The sequence below is a fragment of the Leptinotarsa decemlineata genome, unplaced genomic scaffold, assembly GCF_025532065.1.
Source record: "Leptinotarsa decemlineata unplaced genomic scaffold, Ldec_3_MD MMD2_tig00078422_RagTag_RagTag, whole genome shotgun sequence".
Classification (NCBI taxonomy): Eukaryota; Metazoa; Arthropoda; class Insecta; order Coleoptera; family Chrysomelidae; genus Leptinotarsa; species Leptinotarsa decemlineata.
In genome coordinates, this window is record NW_027412747.1 from 3,523,988 (window position 1) to 3,540,805 (window position 16,818).

A 16,818-nucleotide genomic window follows, 5' to 3' on the forward strand; every position below is an offset into this window, starting at 1 on the left:
ACAACACATACGCACGAAGTCAACAACAGAAGCCAACCGCACATTTGTGGTTCCAGTTAGAAGACCTAGAATTCCCAGCCAGAAACACGTGTCCGCGGTTTGTCGATATCAATGTAGTGAATTTTACCTAATGTTTACCAATAATATAGACAATAATATATATATATATATATAAATATGTATATATATATATATATATATATATATATATATATATATATATATATATATATATATATATATATATATATATATATATATATATATATATTTATATAACTACAGAGTTTTTTTTTAAGAAAGCGGCCACGTGAATGAAATCAAGTAAGTCACATTGATTGACAGATTTGCAAGAAAGTGACATATATTTACATAATTACGGAATACTGTGCCATAGATTACAGAAATTTAAATTTTAGTGTTCTGTGGTTCTAACCTACCAAATAATTTGTAGAGTCATTTTTTGACTTATTTTTTGTTAGTGATTTCGTATTCAGATTGTCTCCGTTCGTAAAAATGCTACTGAATCAAATATCCATAGCAGGTGCCGATGACTGGAGAAATGCCGCTCATAGCACTGGGGTAAATATGTTATAATTTTTTTATTAGGAAATTCGATTTTTTCCATTTTTAGACTTCTATTATGGCAGCAGAATTCGATGGAGGAGTAATTATTGGTGCTGATTCCCGTACAACTACAGGGTATAAATCTCATTTAACCAATGACTAATATATCTTTCTCAATTGATATACAGGGTTATTCAAATGCGAGTTTTTACCCAGATATTCACTATGCTTGCTCCATTATTTTGATCAAGCAAAGAGCAGGTAAAGAGAAATGTTCCCTTTGACATTTGTTGACAAAAACTATTTTTGTTTTTTTATATCAACACGATAGCAACTATATAAAACTAGGTAAATAGAAGTGTAAATCAACTAAATGGAATAATGTTCCCTTAACACCCCGTCTGAATAGGAAGTCTGATTCGGAGCCCTGAAAACATATCTCTTGTCAGTTCTTTCCTCAATATCTGCTTCTTGTCTGTTCAATTCCACATATCTCAGCTCTATTTCTCTGCTAATTACTTTTTCTATGATAAAGTGATATTTGATATCAATATGCTTGGACCATTTTATATCGTGATTCTTGGGAAGCTGAAAAATCTATTCTCATGTCTTAACAGATTTTTTAACTAAATTGCGTCACAAGCAGTACTGCAAGCAGCAATGTACTCAGCTTCAGTAGTTGAAAGTGAAACACACAGTTGTTACTTTGTTCAGGAAATCATATTTCCAAATGATTTTAAATGAATAACTTATTTATTTATTTATTTACGGCAATGCCTATTTTTTACAAAATAATTATCAAGTTCACACATATATATTTAACAGTAATCTAAGGTAGGGCTAAAATATATAAAATAAAATTAAAAAAAATCGTAAAAATAAATTAATGAATTACAATCTTTTCAGTCTTTTAGAATGTTTCCAAAGACAAATTAAAAAATTTTAAATCTACATTGTATGTATTTGCAAGTCTCAAGATTCTACTTACAGATTCATTCCGGCCATAGTTGGTGCGACAAAAGGGTACTTTGAAGATTTCCAAATTTCTTGTTCTCCTTGGACTAACATTTAGAGTTATAAGTTCGACAAGTTGTGGGGAATTGATGCTACGATTGAAGTTGATTTCCTATCGGCCCCTATTCATGAGGCCTTTTCTCGCGTCACCTATGACAAAGTTTCAGTATAGAAATTCTGCACAGACATCTATTATATACTCTAATTTTTATATACCCCACTTAATCATAAGTGACAGTTACCTACTCAGGTAGGAGCTTCTTCAATCATAATTACCTAAAGCATTTTAGCCAATTAGAGTATATATTAGAATTAAATTTCAGTATGTCGTTCACTACAAAAAAGCTACTGTGATAGCGAAACATGTCGTGATATATGTGATATATTTTTGAAAATAAAGTTTGTGAAGATCAAATCGTGAGGTGTAGTTTATGAAATTACTGATTTAGTTTTCCATTTCATATTTCCACAAAATACTTTCAATATTTTGTTTCTGACTCATAACCAGCTCATTTTTCTCTAAATTTTGTTGAATGTGCATACCCATATATAATTGTACTTCACCAAGGTTAGTCATATGAAGTTCTATTTTTAATTCACTTTTCACTTTCTTTATTCTTTCTTGGGTATTTCTAGTAAGAAGTAAGTCATCGACAAAATAAGTCAAACATTTTATTTCATCATCACTGAATTTGGTAGGATAAACAGTTATCACTGACAGATCTGTCAAAACCGATTTTCTGTAAGTATTGATTGAAAAGTTGCATATTTCGCATATTTTTCCATTGCAAAATTTTCCATTCTTACAATCCATTCTATCTATTCTCCATTTATACACTCAAAAAGGCAGTTTTCTTTCTACTGAAAACCTCTTGCTACTACTCTAGCTTTCTATCTCTCTACGGGCCCATTTACATTTCTCTTATGCTTGAAAACCCACTTTCTTTTTACAGTTTTCACTTTTTCAGGACAGTAGACTAAAGTCCTGGTAATTATTCTCAATGCATGTTTCCTTTTTTTGCATCCATAAATTATATAGTTTTCTGGTATATTTCTGTTATTGAAACTGTATTTAGTGCCATGTAGATTTCAAAGTCATCAAACCAGACTGGCTTTTTCGTAATTCTGTTCAGCTACTTCAGGTGTAGTTTCTATTGATGGCATTTCAGTAATTGACGTTTCATTTTGAATATTTGACAACCTACTTTCAAGATTTCCCGTTTACTTTTTTTCATCAATGTAAATTTTTATGTGACGTATTGCCGTAGTTATACTATCATATTTATTTCTGATTTTTAAATGTGTACATTTTCACTCCTTTTTTTTAATTTATTATTTCATCTTACTTTTTCATAAACGCGCCTTAATTTTTGATGAGAATGATAGATCCTAAAAAAAAACTAGTGTGAATAAAACACACCTAGCGTAGGTTATATTGTGGAGAAGTTTGCTATTTTCCACTAATATTGAATGATATAAACTTTGTCAATTTTTGTTCTCAATTTGCAGTGATATCGAACAGTTAATTGAAATTTGTCAAGGGAACATTCAATTACCTGCTTTGAAATTTTCAAATAAACCTGTATTTTTCAATCAATTTTTTGATCAAAATGTGTAAAATTATGTCAAAGCTATTCCCTGGAGTTGTTGGCCGTGATCTGCAGATTGGCTCTGCAGAGCTATTCATTGGAATTGTTGGCTGTGGTCTGCAGGTTTCTATACCTGATGTTGAGTCTGCAACTGCGGTAGACATTACCAAAGTTGATGAAGCTACTAACATATTTTTTTCAAAGCAGTTATTACAGTTTTTGTATAAGGTAATTCAGTTCAACCAGTAGGAACAATGTCACACCCTCCCCCAGTGAAATAAATTCAGAGACCCAAACCAATACTGTAGTAATATTTGCTTTAAGAACAACTAGTTACCTCGTCACCTTTGATAATGTCTTCCATATCAGGCCAACAAACCCAGTGAATAGCTTTGACAACAAATAGAGCAAGTAAGGTTCAAAGTAGACCACGGCCAACAAACCCAGTGAATAGCTTTGACAACAGATATGGCAAGTAAGGATCATAGTAGTGTTGTCCTTTAGAACAAATTTCATCCATTCGTAGATATAAAGCCCTGTAATTGTGAAAAGTTTTATCTGAAAGAAATTATCTCGACGAATAAAAAATATACAGAAAAAAATAATTTGAAAATTTTATATTTTTCATACAGGTCTATGAAGTATCTTTCTCTCAGTGTTTACGAGATCCTCATGAATAGACTCATATTGAATAGAGTTGCATAGTTATAATAAACTTTTGTTTTATTTTGTTCAGGGCGTACATTGCAAATCGTGTAACTGACAAACTAACTAAAGTAACTGACCATATATATTGTTGTCGATCTGGATCAGCAGCAGATACTCAAGCCATTGCTGATATTGTATCGTACCATCTGAACTTCCATGGGTAAGTAAAATAAGGGTAAATATTTGTTTAAAGGTTTGCAGTACTTTTTTTCATCTGTTTATCATATATCTAAATTCAGAAGTTGGCATACTGCTACATAAAAGTCAAAACTACAGGAATTTACGTCCTGTAATATAAACTTGTAAAATTATGATCACATGCTGCAGAACAATTTATAAATCAATAATAGCACCCCACTTTGACTATTGCAGTACATTACTCTATTTTGTGAGCAATGAAAATCTAAACAGACTACAGAAGCTTCAAAACAGATCCATGAGGGCAATATTAAGTTGTAATAAATGCACATCTGTGCAATACATGTTGGAAACACTGTCTCTTATGTCTGCTAAACAAAGGATAACACTGAATATGCTAATATTTATATTTAAAATTAAACACTATATGTTGCCAAATTATCTGAGTGATCAGAATAGTATTCATACACACTCCACTAGAAATAGAATAGGAAATTTTTATATCAACAGAGAACATATAGGTTGTGATTCGTTGTATAGTTCTGGTCTGATTGCATTTAATAATTTGCCAAGTCATATAAAAAACTGTGATTCATTAAATTCATTCAAAAGAAAATGTACTGAATATATTTCAAGTAATTGTCATCAATAATTCGTCGTTTTCCAGTTTCCTGGAAGACTGTACTTGAAGAGCATTATTTGCTAATAAAGAGTAATAATAATACTTTTATTCACGTGCTACTCCCATTTTTTCTATACAGTAAATTAAAGTAAATGACATATTTACAAGGGACTTTTCCGTTAGTTCTTTTAGCAGTGTTAAAGAAATCGTATTCAAAAAAACACTTTAATATGTGATTTTCACTTGAAAGTCTACAAAACCGCAACACATATTTCGCTATACAATAGCATCTTTGGGCATTACAATACCCAAACACACATTGAATACGTTATAATGGATTTTCATCAAGCATCAGTCAGTTCTATCATATTTTTAGTTTTTCTTGAATCCTGAGAGTATATTTTTTGGAGAGGGGTTTCTTGGGGTTTGGATTCTTGTTGAATGAAAGTTTTTCCTTTTTGATGTATATAAAGACGTTTCGTCCTCGGTCTAGGACTTTTTCAATTTAATTTCTTATATTTTGAGCTAGGCTGCATTGTTGAAATAAAATAATTTTTGACTTTTTTTTTTGTTATTTATGTGGAAGTCCTTTGTTTTTTCTGTCATAGTGATCTTGTTGTTTTGATTTTTATTTCACTTGTTAATCTTGTTACTTGGTTGGCGAAACACGCGTCGAGAGACCGTATTTTGTTCTGGTGTTGGAAAAGTCTTTTCAGTAGACAATGAAGATGCCAAGTTGGTAAAATGAAAAATGCTAGATGCTTATTTATCTAGATATCTAGTACATATTTGAATCCTACTCAGTTTAGTTTTTTCACAGTTGCATCAACATGTGACCATTTCAAAAATTCATCCATTGTGAAGAGTTAGGAGTTTGACGTAATTATGTATTGTTCAGTTAACATACTTTAATGGAATTTTGTGTGGGCTATTGTGATAGTTATTTCTGAAAAAATATAAAAGTTTTTGAATCTTTCATACTATACTGATCTTTTGTTCTGTTGAACAATTTATTTTTCTATTTCTGGGTATATTACTCCACCAGCCAACAGGCTGGTATCATCAATATATACTGTTATAAATTGGGTCTGGATTCAGGCTGTTTTATAATAGATCATTATTAAAAATAATGGTAAACTTTCTCTCTAAAATTGACTCAAATTCGATTTGTTGATAACCCGAATTGATATATACTTTCTGTAGTCTGTGAACAAATCCACTTTATTGTATTACTTCTAATACTATACCGATCTAGTTTAATAATTAGAATATTGCTTTTGAGACAGTCATATACCCAATGCGATTGTTTTTCAATTACAGGTTCATTGTAATTATTATAAATTTTTTGATGATTAATTAATAATCATCATTAACTTGAACAATTTAGAGAAGCTAGGTAGAACACTGATGGGTCTATGATTTTCAAACAGTTGAGAATCACCTATTTTTATACAATGGTTTCGCAATAGCTGATTTCAACTGTGTACGGAATATTCTATGTGAAAATGAATAGTTCAACAAATATGATAAAATATCACAAATAACTGGTGCAACTTTTTTAATGGCAGGCTGGGATGTGTCCTTTACTTTATTTACTGCAGTTACAATATCAGTGCAGTTGATTTTTTTCCATTGAAATGTAATATTATCAAGTTGTGAAGTTAAATTGATATTTATTATAATTATTTGCAATGTCCTCAGGATCACCATTTAAATTGCTAACAGAAATCTATACTTGACCCTTTATTTCATTGCACATGATCCACGTGTATTTAGATTTGTTGCCAGAACTCTTTATTCTATTTTTCAATGTCTTTGAATTTATCAACATTATTACATTGTGTATTTATAAGTAAAAGAACTGTCACCTCTAGAAATACTTTATGAAATTCCATTATAACATATTCAAAAGACACACTTCAATTTGAGATATCCACTTGATTTGCACCTCTTCTCTCTTATATCAACTCTGAAAAGTCTTTCCTCTCTTTCATAATTCACTCCAGTTTTGTTTGGGTTTTCTATTTTCTCTCTTAACTAATGCTCAATAAAGTTTAGTTCACAATTTTGCAAAGATATCATTTAGAACATGATTTCAAAAAAGATTTATTTTGGTAAAATAGTTTAAAACATTTTTTTTTTGTGAAAACATTTGAAATGGGTGAATAAAGTTTTGCAGCATGTGATCACGAAAAAGTTTATGAGTATTCCATATAAATTGTATTCTATTCAGTTATTTTGATTATCAGAAGATTATCAGAGTTTATAAAATGATCGATTTCATTAAAGAAAGTAAATTGAAGCGACAAGTTTTGTTTTCAGATTCGTTAGTAGTGTACAAAAATACGTCAAAATCAGACAGAATTTTAAAAAATAGCGCTTAGCCATTGAATTGAATATTTATCAAAAAGAATAAAATGTCAAATGATACCAGATATTGTTACTAAAAAATTTTTAGTATGGAACTAGGAGAAGAGCCCCTTGTAGAGGTGGGGGCTGCTATCTTCAGGGAGCTTTGCTACAACTATAGGGATTCTCTCATGGCGGGAATCCTAGTTGCTGGCTGGGACAAAAAAAAGGGGGGACAAATTTATTCTATTCCTATCGGAGGGATGTGTGTTAGGCAAGCGGTGTCTATTGGAGGTTCAGGTTCCAGTTATGTTTATGGTTATGTAGATGCTAATTTCAAACCCAAGATGTCAAAGGAGGAATGTGCGAAATTTGTCACAAATAGTAAGTTGTATTTTTCAAATACGTTGATTTCACCAAGGATAAAAAATCTGGCGCATCCAAAATTTTGGTACTTTTGAAACCTTCATTATTATTATATAGGGTTGCATGGAACTTTTTTCATCTCATAGAATGATTCGTTGGTATATTATGAAGCATACCTTGCCTCATTATGTCAATGGTGTCGTCTCTCCTTAAATGTATGTTCCTATTTCAACTTGCTTCCCCACAAAGAGGTCTAATTTGCAAGATTCAGAACAACAGTCACCTGACTATACCAAAAGGTAACTGAGAAAAAAGTGAGCATCTGATAAGTGGTTATGGTACTTGTTGGCTAATGTTCATTTTGAATAGTATTTGTGTAGCTTCATTAATATGTTGTCATTTCACTGTTTGATCTGTATATATATATATATATATATATATATATATATATATATATATATATATATACGGACATAGCACTCAATAAAGTGGCAAACCATAGACACGTGTTTCGGGATTTTGTCCCATCTTCAGTATGGTGCGGCCAAGTGTAAGGATGGGCAACACTTGGTTACCAAAAGATACAAATACAAATGCACGTAGCCACCAGCAGGAGCCAACCGCACATTTGTGGTTTCACTTGACACATCTTGTGAAACAAAGTTAATACTTTTCATCATTGCCACGTCTGACTTTTTACTATAACCTCGAATTAGTAAGTACATTTTTTGCCAATTTGTTTTACAATTTTATTGCAATGTCTTGAATTTCTTTTATATATATATATATATATATATATATATATATATATATATATATATATATATATATAAATCGAGAAAGGTTCATACAGTCAAGCTGCTGGAAAATAATTCCATGAAGATCAAAAGATAAATAAATAAGTACTATTCTGATCATTCCCATATTGATTCCAATTTAAGAGCCACCGGTAGACAGCTGTTTCAGCCTATTGGGCATCGTCAGTACCGGGCAGGCGGTCCTCGATTGAAGACAAAAAAAACCAAGAAAAGTACTTGATAGAAATAACTGCGTAAACGCAAGCGAGACATAACTGGAACCACCTATTGGTGTCTACCGGTGGCTCTTAAATTGGAATCAATATGGGAATGAACAGAATAGTACTCATTTAAATATATATATATATATATATATATATATATATATATATGTATATATATATATATATATATATATATATATATATATATATATATATATATATGTATATATATATATATATATATATATATATATATATATATATATATATATATATATATATATATATATATATATATAAATTTGGGAATTGGGAAGTTAACCTGGATTACCACCGGAAAACGAATGCACATGTTTTTAAAAATGATATGAAATCAAGAAAGGTTAATGCGGTCAAGCTGCTGGAAAATAATTCTATGAAAATCAAAAGACAAATAGATAAGTACTATTTTAATGATTCCCGCATTGATTTCAATTTAAATGCCACCTGTAGATAGCTGTTTTAGCCTATTGGGCATCGTCAGTACCAGGCAGGCAGTCCTCGATTGAAGACAAAATGTGAATAACCAAGAAAAGTACGTAATGAAAATAACTGGGAAGCTTTGCTGGAATGCCATCGGAAAACGAATCCACATGTTTCTAGTAATTCCATGAAAATCAAAAGATAAAGATGAGTACTATTCTGATCATTCCCAATTTGATTTCAATTTAAGAGTCACCGGTAAAGTGCTGTGTCAGCCTGTTGGGCAAAAAAAACTTTATTACTAGAATTAGCCAGACCATATGCTGAAATATAACTTATTACCGGATAAACAAGAAATAGTATACATTTATCAATACATTTTCTTTCAAGCAGGGTATGAGGTTATTTAGGGCAATGTAATGATCATTTATTTCAGAGGACATATTCAATATTTTTTTACAAATAAGATTTTGATTGAGAATATTGCCTAAGAAATTTTATTCGTAATTGAATGATATATTAGTTTAACTTGATGAATAATTTACAGCCCTGTAGAAATGATCATATGCAGCTAAGTTTTCTGTTCAACAATTTTAAGTTGATATTTTTTTCCAAAATTGTAACAAACTTCAGGTTGTAGAAAGTATGAGATTTAAAAATCATCCTTTGTAGTCTGAATACTTTCTTTTCCATTTTATTTATAAGCTGGATGAAGACAGTGGAAACTTTCTGTTAAGTGATTTTCCCAGAATCCATATCAATTGTCATTAAGCAATATTACTGAAGTTTTTTTCCAACACCAAACCCTTATTTAAACACCTTCACACGTGTTTCGATCACCAAGTGATCATCTTCAAGGGGAAGATCGAAACACGTTAAAATAACGGTTTGGTGTTGGGAAAAAACTCCAGTAATGAATATTATTTCTAAAATATTTGTTAAAACAATGATTAGGGAAATAGATTTTGAGGTTCTATCATATTTTGTATATAGGTGTAACGACTAATATTTTCAAAAGATCCAGAATTCCATTGATTCATTAATGTTGCCAGCAAACATTTGTAACAGTTCGCTAGAACATTGTTTTGTGAAAAATACAAGAATTCAACAGAGTTGAATTTGAATTAACCCTGTTGACTTTCTGTTCAGTCAACCCTGATGACTTTCTGTTCAGTTACAATATTATTCCATCAATTTCATGTGCAATAAACGGCTGGAAATCTAGTGAATTGAGAAATAAATTCGAGGAACAGAAATTGCTTGACAAAAAAAGCTTTTTTAAACGAGCTCAAATCTCTGAAGCAAAATAGAGAAAGGACTGATTAATGAATTAAGAACGTTATTCCTTCTGTAATGAAAAAAATCAGTTAAGGTTAATGCAGTGTCAATGTACTATCAGAATTTATTTATTTATTTGCCACTGTGGTACATTATGTACATGTGGTATATCAATAACTTAAAATATATAAAGAATATAATAACAGTGTGAAACGAATAAAATAGGTAGGTATTAAAATTCCCAGTAAAAATATGGAACAAGCATCGAAGATAAAATAACAGTAAAAAAAATCAATTTGCAAAAGAAAACAAAGGATATAATTACATTCTTGTAATCATCAATGCTTTCAGTAAATATATTTGGGCTGTACCAGTGAAAATCAGTACTCATCGGAAATTATCATCCAGGAATTCATCATCCAGAAATGTTGGCAGTTAGCAGACAAGGCTTTATGAATTCAGTCAGGCGGCACTTAGATCTAATCTAGATGTGATCTGATTTTAGAAGATGATTGAACATTTTTTTTGCCCCCATTCAGTGCTCCGAACTCATTGGTGAATGCGTCAAACACGCAGTTGATACTTCCTATAGTAAAATTTACAATGTGGATTGGTGCTGAATAGGCAATAAGACAAGTGTCCTATACCGAAACATCAATATCTGCCATTGAAGATGACAGTGTGAAAGTTTGTGACTTAAAGTTATTGCTTTTTATAATCTACACATCTTTGTGAATAATTCATTTTGAAATCAATTGCTTTTTTCCTTTCTTTCAAAGATTCCCACATTTTTTATATAAAAAGATGGAGAAGCAGAAAGTCAACACCTTTTTTTCCCAAAAGTTATCCTCTCCTAAAAATATATCCAACGAATTATTCTATGAAATGAAAAAAAATCCATGCAATCGATCTCCTACGTTGAAAGTTATGAAGTTTGAAAGAGTAGCAAAATTTTGGTTGGGCCAATAGTTTTAGCGTCTATGTATTAGCAAATTATGAGGAATGGAGAGCAATAAACATTTTGTCGTAATGAAAAAAAAAATGTTATGATTTGTATTTTTTCAGCTCTGGCTCTTGCAATGTCTAGAGATGGATCATCTGGAGGTGTTATACGTCTAGGTATAATTACGGAGGCGGGAATTGAACGTCGTGTCATCTTAGGCGATGATCTACCCAAGTTCTATGAAGGATAGAGCATATAATAATCATAATTTTTCATTTTGTAATTGGTGTCAATAAATCAAATAAAATAAGGTTTTCTTTACTTTGTTTTTCATCATTAAACTGATGATACTTTAAAGAAGATAATAATAATAATGCGTTTATTAACTAAGAACAATTATATGATTATAAAATACATGTTAATGAACAATGAATTTGAAAGAGAAAAAAGATGGTTGTGTACCATGAAGGCACTAATTCGTATCTTTATTAATGTAGTCTGTATTTTTAGAGAGAATCGTGACAAAATTAGTCGCATGGCGCCATTTGGCACCAACATATTTTGAATTCCTTTATTTTTTTCTGGGACTCTGGTAATAAAATTATTTCTGTTATATCTTAGTATTCAAAATGCCACTGAAAAAATTGAATCATTATTTTCTTGCCAATTCTTTTTCTTAAGAAGATATCGTTACAGCACTACCATCACCACAAACAGATTTACCATTTTTATTTGTCAACCTTCTAAATTTTACAGTAAATGTATATTAACTATTCACAGTAGCAAAAACCTTTCTTCCAGTCACTCATTTTATATTGGGCAATAATACTACTACTTGTACGATTCCGATTACAGGAAAAGTTGAAAGTATTTCAATATTTCCTCAGTGCATGGAAAGTATCATATCACAATTAAAACGATACTTTAGACAATCTTTTGTACCATAATATTCTCGACAAAGGTGACACTATTCAATTTCCTCTAGAAACCTCAAAGAAACTTGCGTCCAATAATTTTTACATTGAATTTGTAATTCAATGCCCTTGGAAAAAGATGAATATGTTGAATGTTAATTGAAACTGAAAATAAAAAATTATTAAAAACAAAAAAGTTTCACATTTTTAAAAACCTTTGCTTCCCAATTCTTTTCTTGCTGATTCATAATGTTTTTAAGATCTGACACGTAACATGAATTTTGATCGTCCGCCTGCTTATCTTCCAAATTATTCTTCTTTTTCACATTTGAAACGAGTCAATTTTCTGATCATCATCATGTTTATTTTCAAATTTCATCCTGTTTTTGTCAAAAGGTTTCAAGTATAGGCGAATTTAAAATTCCACCCGGGTTGTTTTTAATTCTAGTTATAATTTTGATAGCTTTACAAATACATTTTTTTCTTCTGTACCACTACTAGTACTACTGAGTACATACTCATTCAGTACTCGACAACAATTCCAATTTGTATATATTCTAAATTTTCCCACTATTTCCTCATTCGAATTGTAAACGATTCTGAAGATGAAGTGTTGTCACTCTCACAATAACATTCTCAGGGTTGAACTTTCAATTTATATTTAATGCATTTGAATAGATTCACTCAACATTTTTTCAAACTTCAGGGAGACAAAGAAGCACTATTAACATCACCTCTTCAATAAAATTGAATTTTCCATTTTATGTTTGTTAAAGTTTCAATCCGTTTGACAGACAAAAAAGAAATAAATTTCCCAAGTTTTTTAAAATGAAAAGCAAAGCACAAGATGAAGATAATAAAGATGGACGACGTTTTGATAAATAATGATACAAATTTCATCAACTCGCTAACAGATGAAATGATATTCAATCTAGGAACATCTTCAATGATTTCTATTGAGATTTCATTATAGTGTCCGACAGTTAGAGATGAGTAAGTGGCAGATTGGATCAGAACTCCATAAGCCAGTAAGAAAGAATTACAAGAGACGACATGTTAAAAAAAATTTGCATGACCTAATGCAGGCCGATTTTGCTATTATGAATCAATTTACAAAAGAAAACAAAGGATATAATTACATTCTTGTAATCATCAATGCTTTTAGTAAATATATTTAGGCTGTACCAGTGAAAACAAAATTGGGTAAAGATATCACTGTTGCTATGAAATCTGTATTAGGACAAATGAGCACTATACCAAAAAACATACAAACTGATATGGGGAAAAATTTTACAAGGACTTTCAAAATCTGATGCAGGAATATGATGTAAACCATCATAGTACTTTTTCAAATTTAAAAGCTAGTATCTGTGAACGTGTAATCAAAACTTTTAAAGTCATCATTATGGAAACAATTTAGCTATCAAGGATCAACATTCTTCCTGAAATTGTAAAAAAATTCAACAACACTAAACATTCCACAAGTAAGGCGATAGCAAACAAAAAAATTAAATAAATGCTAAAACCCAAAGTTTAGGAAAGGAGACCAGGTTTGCATATCCAAATATCGATATGCTTTCAATAAGTTTCATAATCCAAATTGGACCACTGAAGTGTTTAAAATCAAATAAGTTAGGCTGACTGATCCAAGTACCCAGATATTCATCTGGTAGAAAAAGTTATTCGTAAAAAGGGAGACAAGCTGTACGTTAAATGATTGGGATCCGATTCATCTAATTCTTGGATAAATGAAAAAGATATTGAAATGTAAGAAAAAAATAATAAAGAATGTAAATATATATGTATTTAATTTGTTTATACACCTTATTTCTATGATTAATATCTAAAAAATGATTTATACATGTGGCTGATTTCTCAATACGATGTTGGAATCTTATTAGGTCCAGTCCTACTTCCCATGGGCTGCATTTAACCGCTTGATAAGCGTAATTCCATGAGAAAAGCAAATTAATGTTTACCAAATGTAACTTTTTTTATCATATCTAATAATATGCTTGTGAGTATATACTTCGAGATTAATTTCTTTGTTTCTAGTACCTACTTCCAATGACCAGTTGATTATATCCGACTCTTCTCCCAATTGAAGAATATTCAATACATCCATTCTAAATTGGAGAACAGGTATGAAAAGCCATAATTTTGACAACAATTCACAATTTAAACGAATACTAGAATCACCATTCTAAGTTCAAAAAGTATTTGGGTGGGTCTGCTTAAATTCTACTGCAAATCTTCCAACACCTATTGTGTTTACATTTTCTGTCGATGTTAATAAACTATCGATGACTGACTAATTCAGTAAACCCATCCCTCTCATCAAATACACAAGATGGAATAGTAGAAAGCCATGTTCCATGTAAGTGTAATTCAATTTTTGTATGAAAGTGGCTGTTTCAGCTAGGCTTTTTCTTCCAATTTGTGTCTGGAAGTAACTACTTTACATGATCTACACATCTATGTTTAAAATCTGTTTTTCTGTTAACCAGCTGTCGTACCCCTACGAACGACAACCCTCAGAAGTCGAAACTTGTGCGAGCTGAGGATTAATGAGGTCTTACCTTTTAACGTGTGATTCCTAACATGTATAAAGTTACTTCTTTTAAAATTGATTACCGCCTTCCTTTTTTTGGAAGATTCCCACATTTTTCTGTATCAAGATGGAGTAGTAGAAAGCCAAAAACTTTCTTTCCCAAAAAATTAGTCACTCCTAAAAATATAACCCTTTCAAATAAACAAGATTCCTTTTGGATGGGATTTAATCAAATAGGTGAAATAATGTCATTACGATTTCATCGATGCCATAATTAGATCAAACTCATTCCGTGACATAAAAAATCGTAATTTATGAATGAATTGTGTGTGTTTTTTTATAATGTTATTCAGATTGGTACTGAAGAGCCCTAAGGCAAATGTCTTACGGCGAAACATCGATGGAGTAGTAGAAAGCCAAAAACTATCTTTCCCAAAAAATTAGTCACCCCTAAAAATATGACCCTTTCAAATCAAACCAATAACTATATCTTGTTCATCCACATTAAGCCCCCATTTTATCGGTAGTAGCACCGTATAGATATAAACAAGTTCCTGAAAGATAGAACGAATTTACCTATAGAAGTAATTATGGAATTACTAGGATGTTGTGTACGAAACTGTTATTTCCAACTGAAGGACGAATTCTTTACACAAGATGAGGAACTGCCAATGGGATCGCCACTTTCACCAGTCATAGCCAACATATACAGGGTGTTCTATCTCAGGCGAGCCACCCCGTATATTCTTATCCCATATTGAGTGGAAAAAATTCCCGAAACACGTCGAATGATTTTGTTTGGGGGACATCTTTTGACGTATATATAGGAGGCTCTTCAACCCCTCAAACAACTTGAATAGGGGAGAGGGGTTGAGTGATACTTTATTTGAAGAGTCTTGGAAGCCTCTTTGCAACGGTGTATGAAAAAGGTAAATTTGATGAACCGTTTTCGCCAAAAATCTATTTTGCAGCTCGAATGAGCCACCAATGTACAAGCCCATTTTTATTAAGCCTTTTTTACAAACTCAAACAATCGTCAAAAAATTACATTTTTGAAAAATTCAATTGTGCTTACAATCAAAAAAATCAAACATGCGTGTTTAAATCCAATGTTCAAATTGTCCTCCATTCACTTCCATACAACAATACTTTCTCTCAAACTAATAAATAAAAAAACCGCAAAACATTTCCTTATCTTGCCTTGATTTTTTTGTGCTTACAAGGTGATTATCTGGTTGTAACGTTTCTTCGATCATTTCAGAATTGAAATCAATCTGTTGATTTACTACTTTGCTAATTTGTTTAAAATTAAAAAAAATATGGTGTACACATTGCAAGAATGTGTTGAACTGGTTAGCCTTTAATACCAAAAACAAAATTGTTCCCGAGCGGCTGAAAGAATATTTAACCAAAACCATCCTGAACGTAACGTTCGCCATAAGTACGTACTGGAATTGATTTCAAAATTTGTGGAGACGGGTTCAGTAATGGATAAAAAAAGAGCACTGGTCATTGGAATTGTGAATGATGAAGGAGCCGCTGTGGCGGTATTGGGACATGTCCAACTTATGTCAAACACGCAATCTGTTCGACAACTTTCTGCAGTTTCCGGTATTAGTCAATCTAACGTTTTCAGAATTTTACATAGACACAAGTTCCATCCGTGCAAAATTAAATTAATTAATGAATTAAATGATGATGATTGGAATCGAAGGCAAGAGTTTTGCGAAATTATAGCCGAGCGTATCAACAATAACCCAATTTTTTTGTACAACGTGTGCTTTTCTGACGAATGCACTTTTTTACTTAATGGAGAGATTAACCGGCATAACTGTAGAATTTGGAGCGATACAAATTCACATGTATTTCGAGAAGCTCACACTCAACATCCAGAAAAGCTAAACGTTTGGGTAGGAATTTTGGCGAACGTTATCTTGAAATGCTGGAAAATGCGATTGATCCGTTAATCGTATATACCAATTCGAAATCTTTCTGGAATTATTTTAATAATAAAAGGGCCACAAATAAAATATGGGGTTGAGATTGGAACCAACAGCAAGCAGATTGCAGACTGTTTTGCAAACTTTTTTGCTACTGTTTATTCTTCTTCTACTGATATAGATGTTAATAATTTTTCAGAATTAGTTGAGTATGATATACCAGATTTCTACGTGTCAGTGGAAAACATTTTCAACAAAATTTTCAATCTCAAAGACAAACTGAATTGTGGACCTGATGGCTTTCCCGAGTATTTTTTCAAAAAATGTATCTGTACCTTAACATATCCCATATTTCT

The 16,818-nt window shown here is 31.3% G+C and overlaps 1 protein-coding gene across 1 annotated transcript; it reads left to right on the forward strand.

Moving 5' to 3' along the window:
• Window positions 1-419: 419 nt before the first annotated feature.
• Prosbeta1 (Proteasome beta1 subunit) lies at window positions 420-11,378 on the forward strand. Its single transcript, XM_023164441.2, has 5 exons — window positions 420-582; window positions 635-702; window positions 3,907-4,038; window positions 7,097-7,371; window positions 11,180-11,378. Exons 1-5 carry the CDS (start codon window positions 517-519, stop codon window positions 11,305-11,307), a joined length of 669 nt encoding a protein of 222 aa, XP_023020209.2. The 5' UTR covers window positions 420-516; the 3' UTR covers window positions 11,308-11,378.
• Window positions 11,379-16,818: the final 5,440 nt, after the last annotated feature.

Coding starts and splice junctions, on each gene's coding strand:
- Prosbeta1 (XM_023164441.2), top strand. CDS start 517: ATGCTACTGAATCAAATATCCATAGCAGGTGCCGATGACTGGAGAAAT. Junction 703..3,906: donor GATTCCCGTACAACTACAGG/GTATAAATCTCA, acceptor TATTTTGTTCAG/GGCGTACATTGCAAATCGTG. Junction 7,372..11,179: donor TGCGAAATTTGTCACAAATA/GTAAGTTGTATT, acceptor GTATTTTTTCAG/CTCTGGCTCTTGCAATGTCT.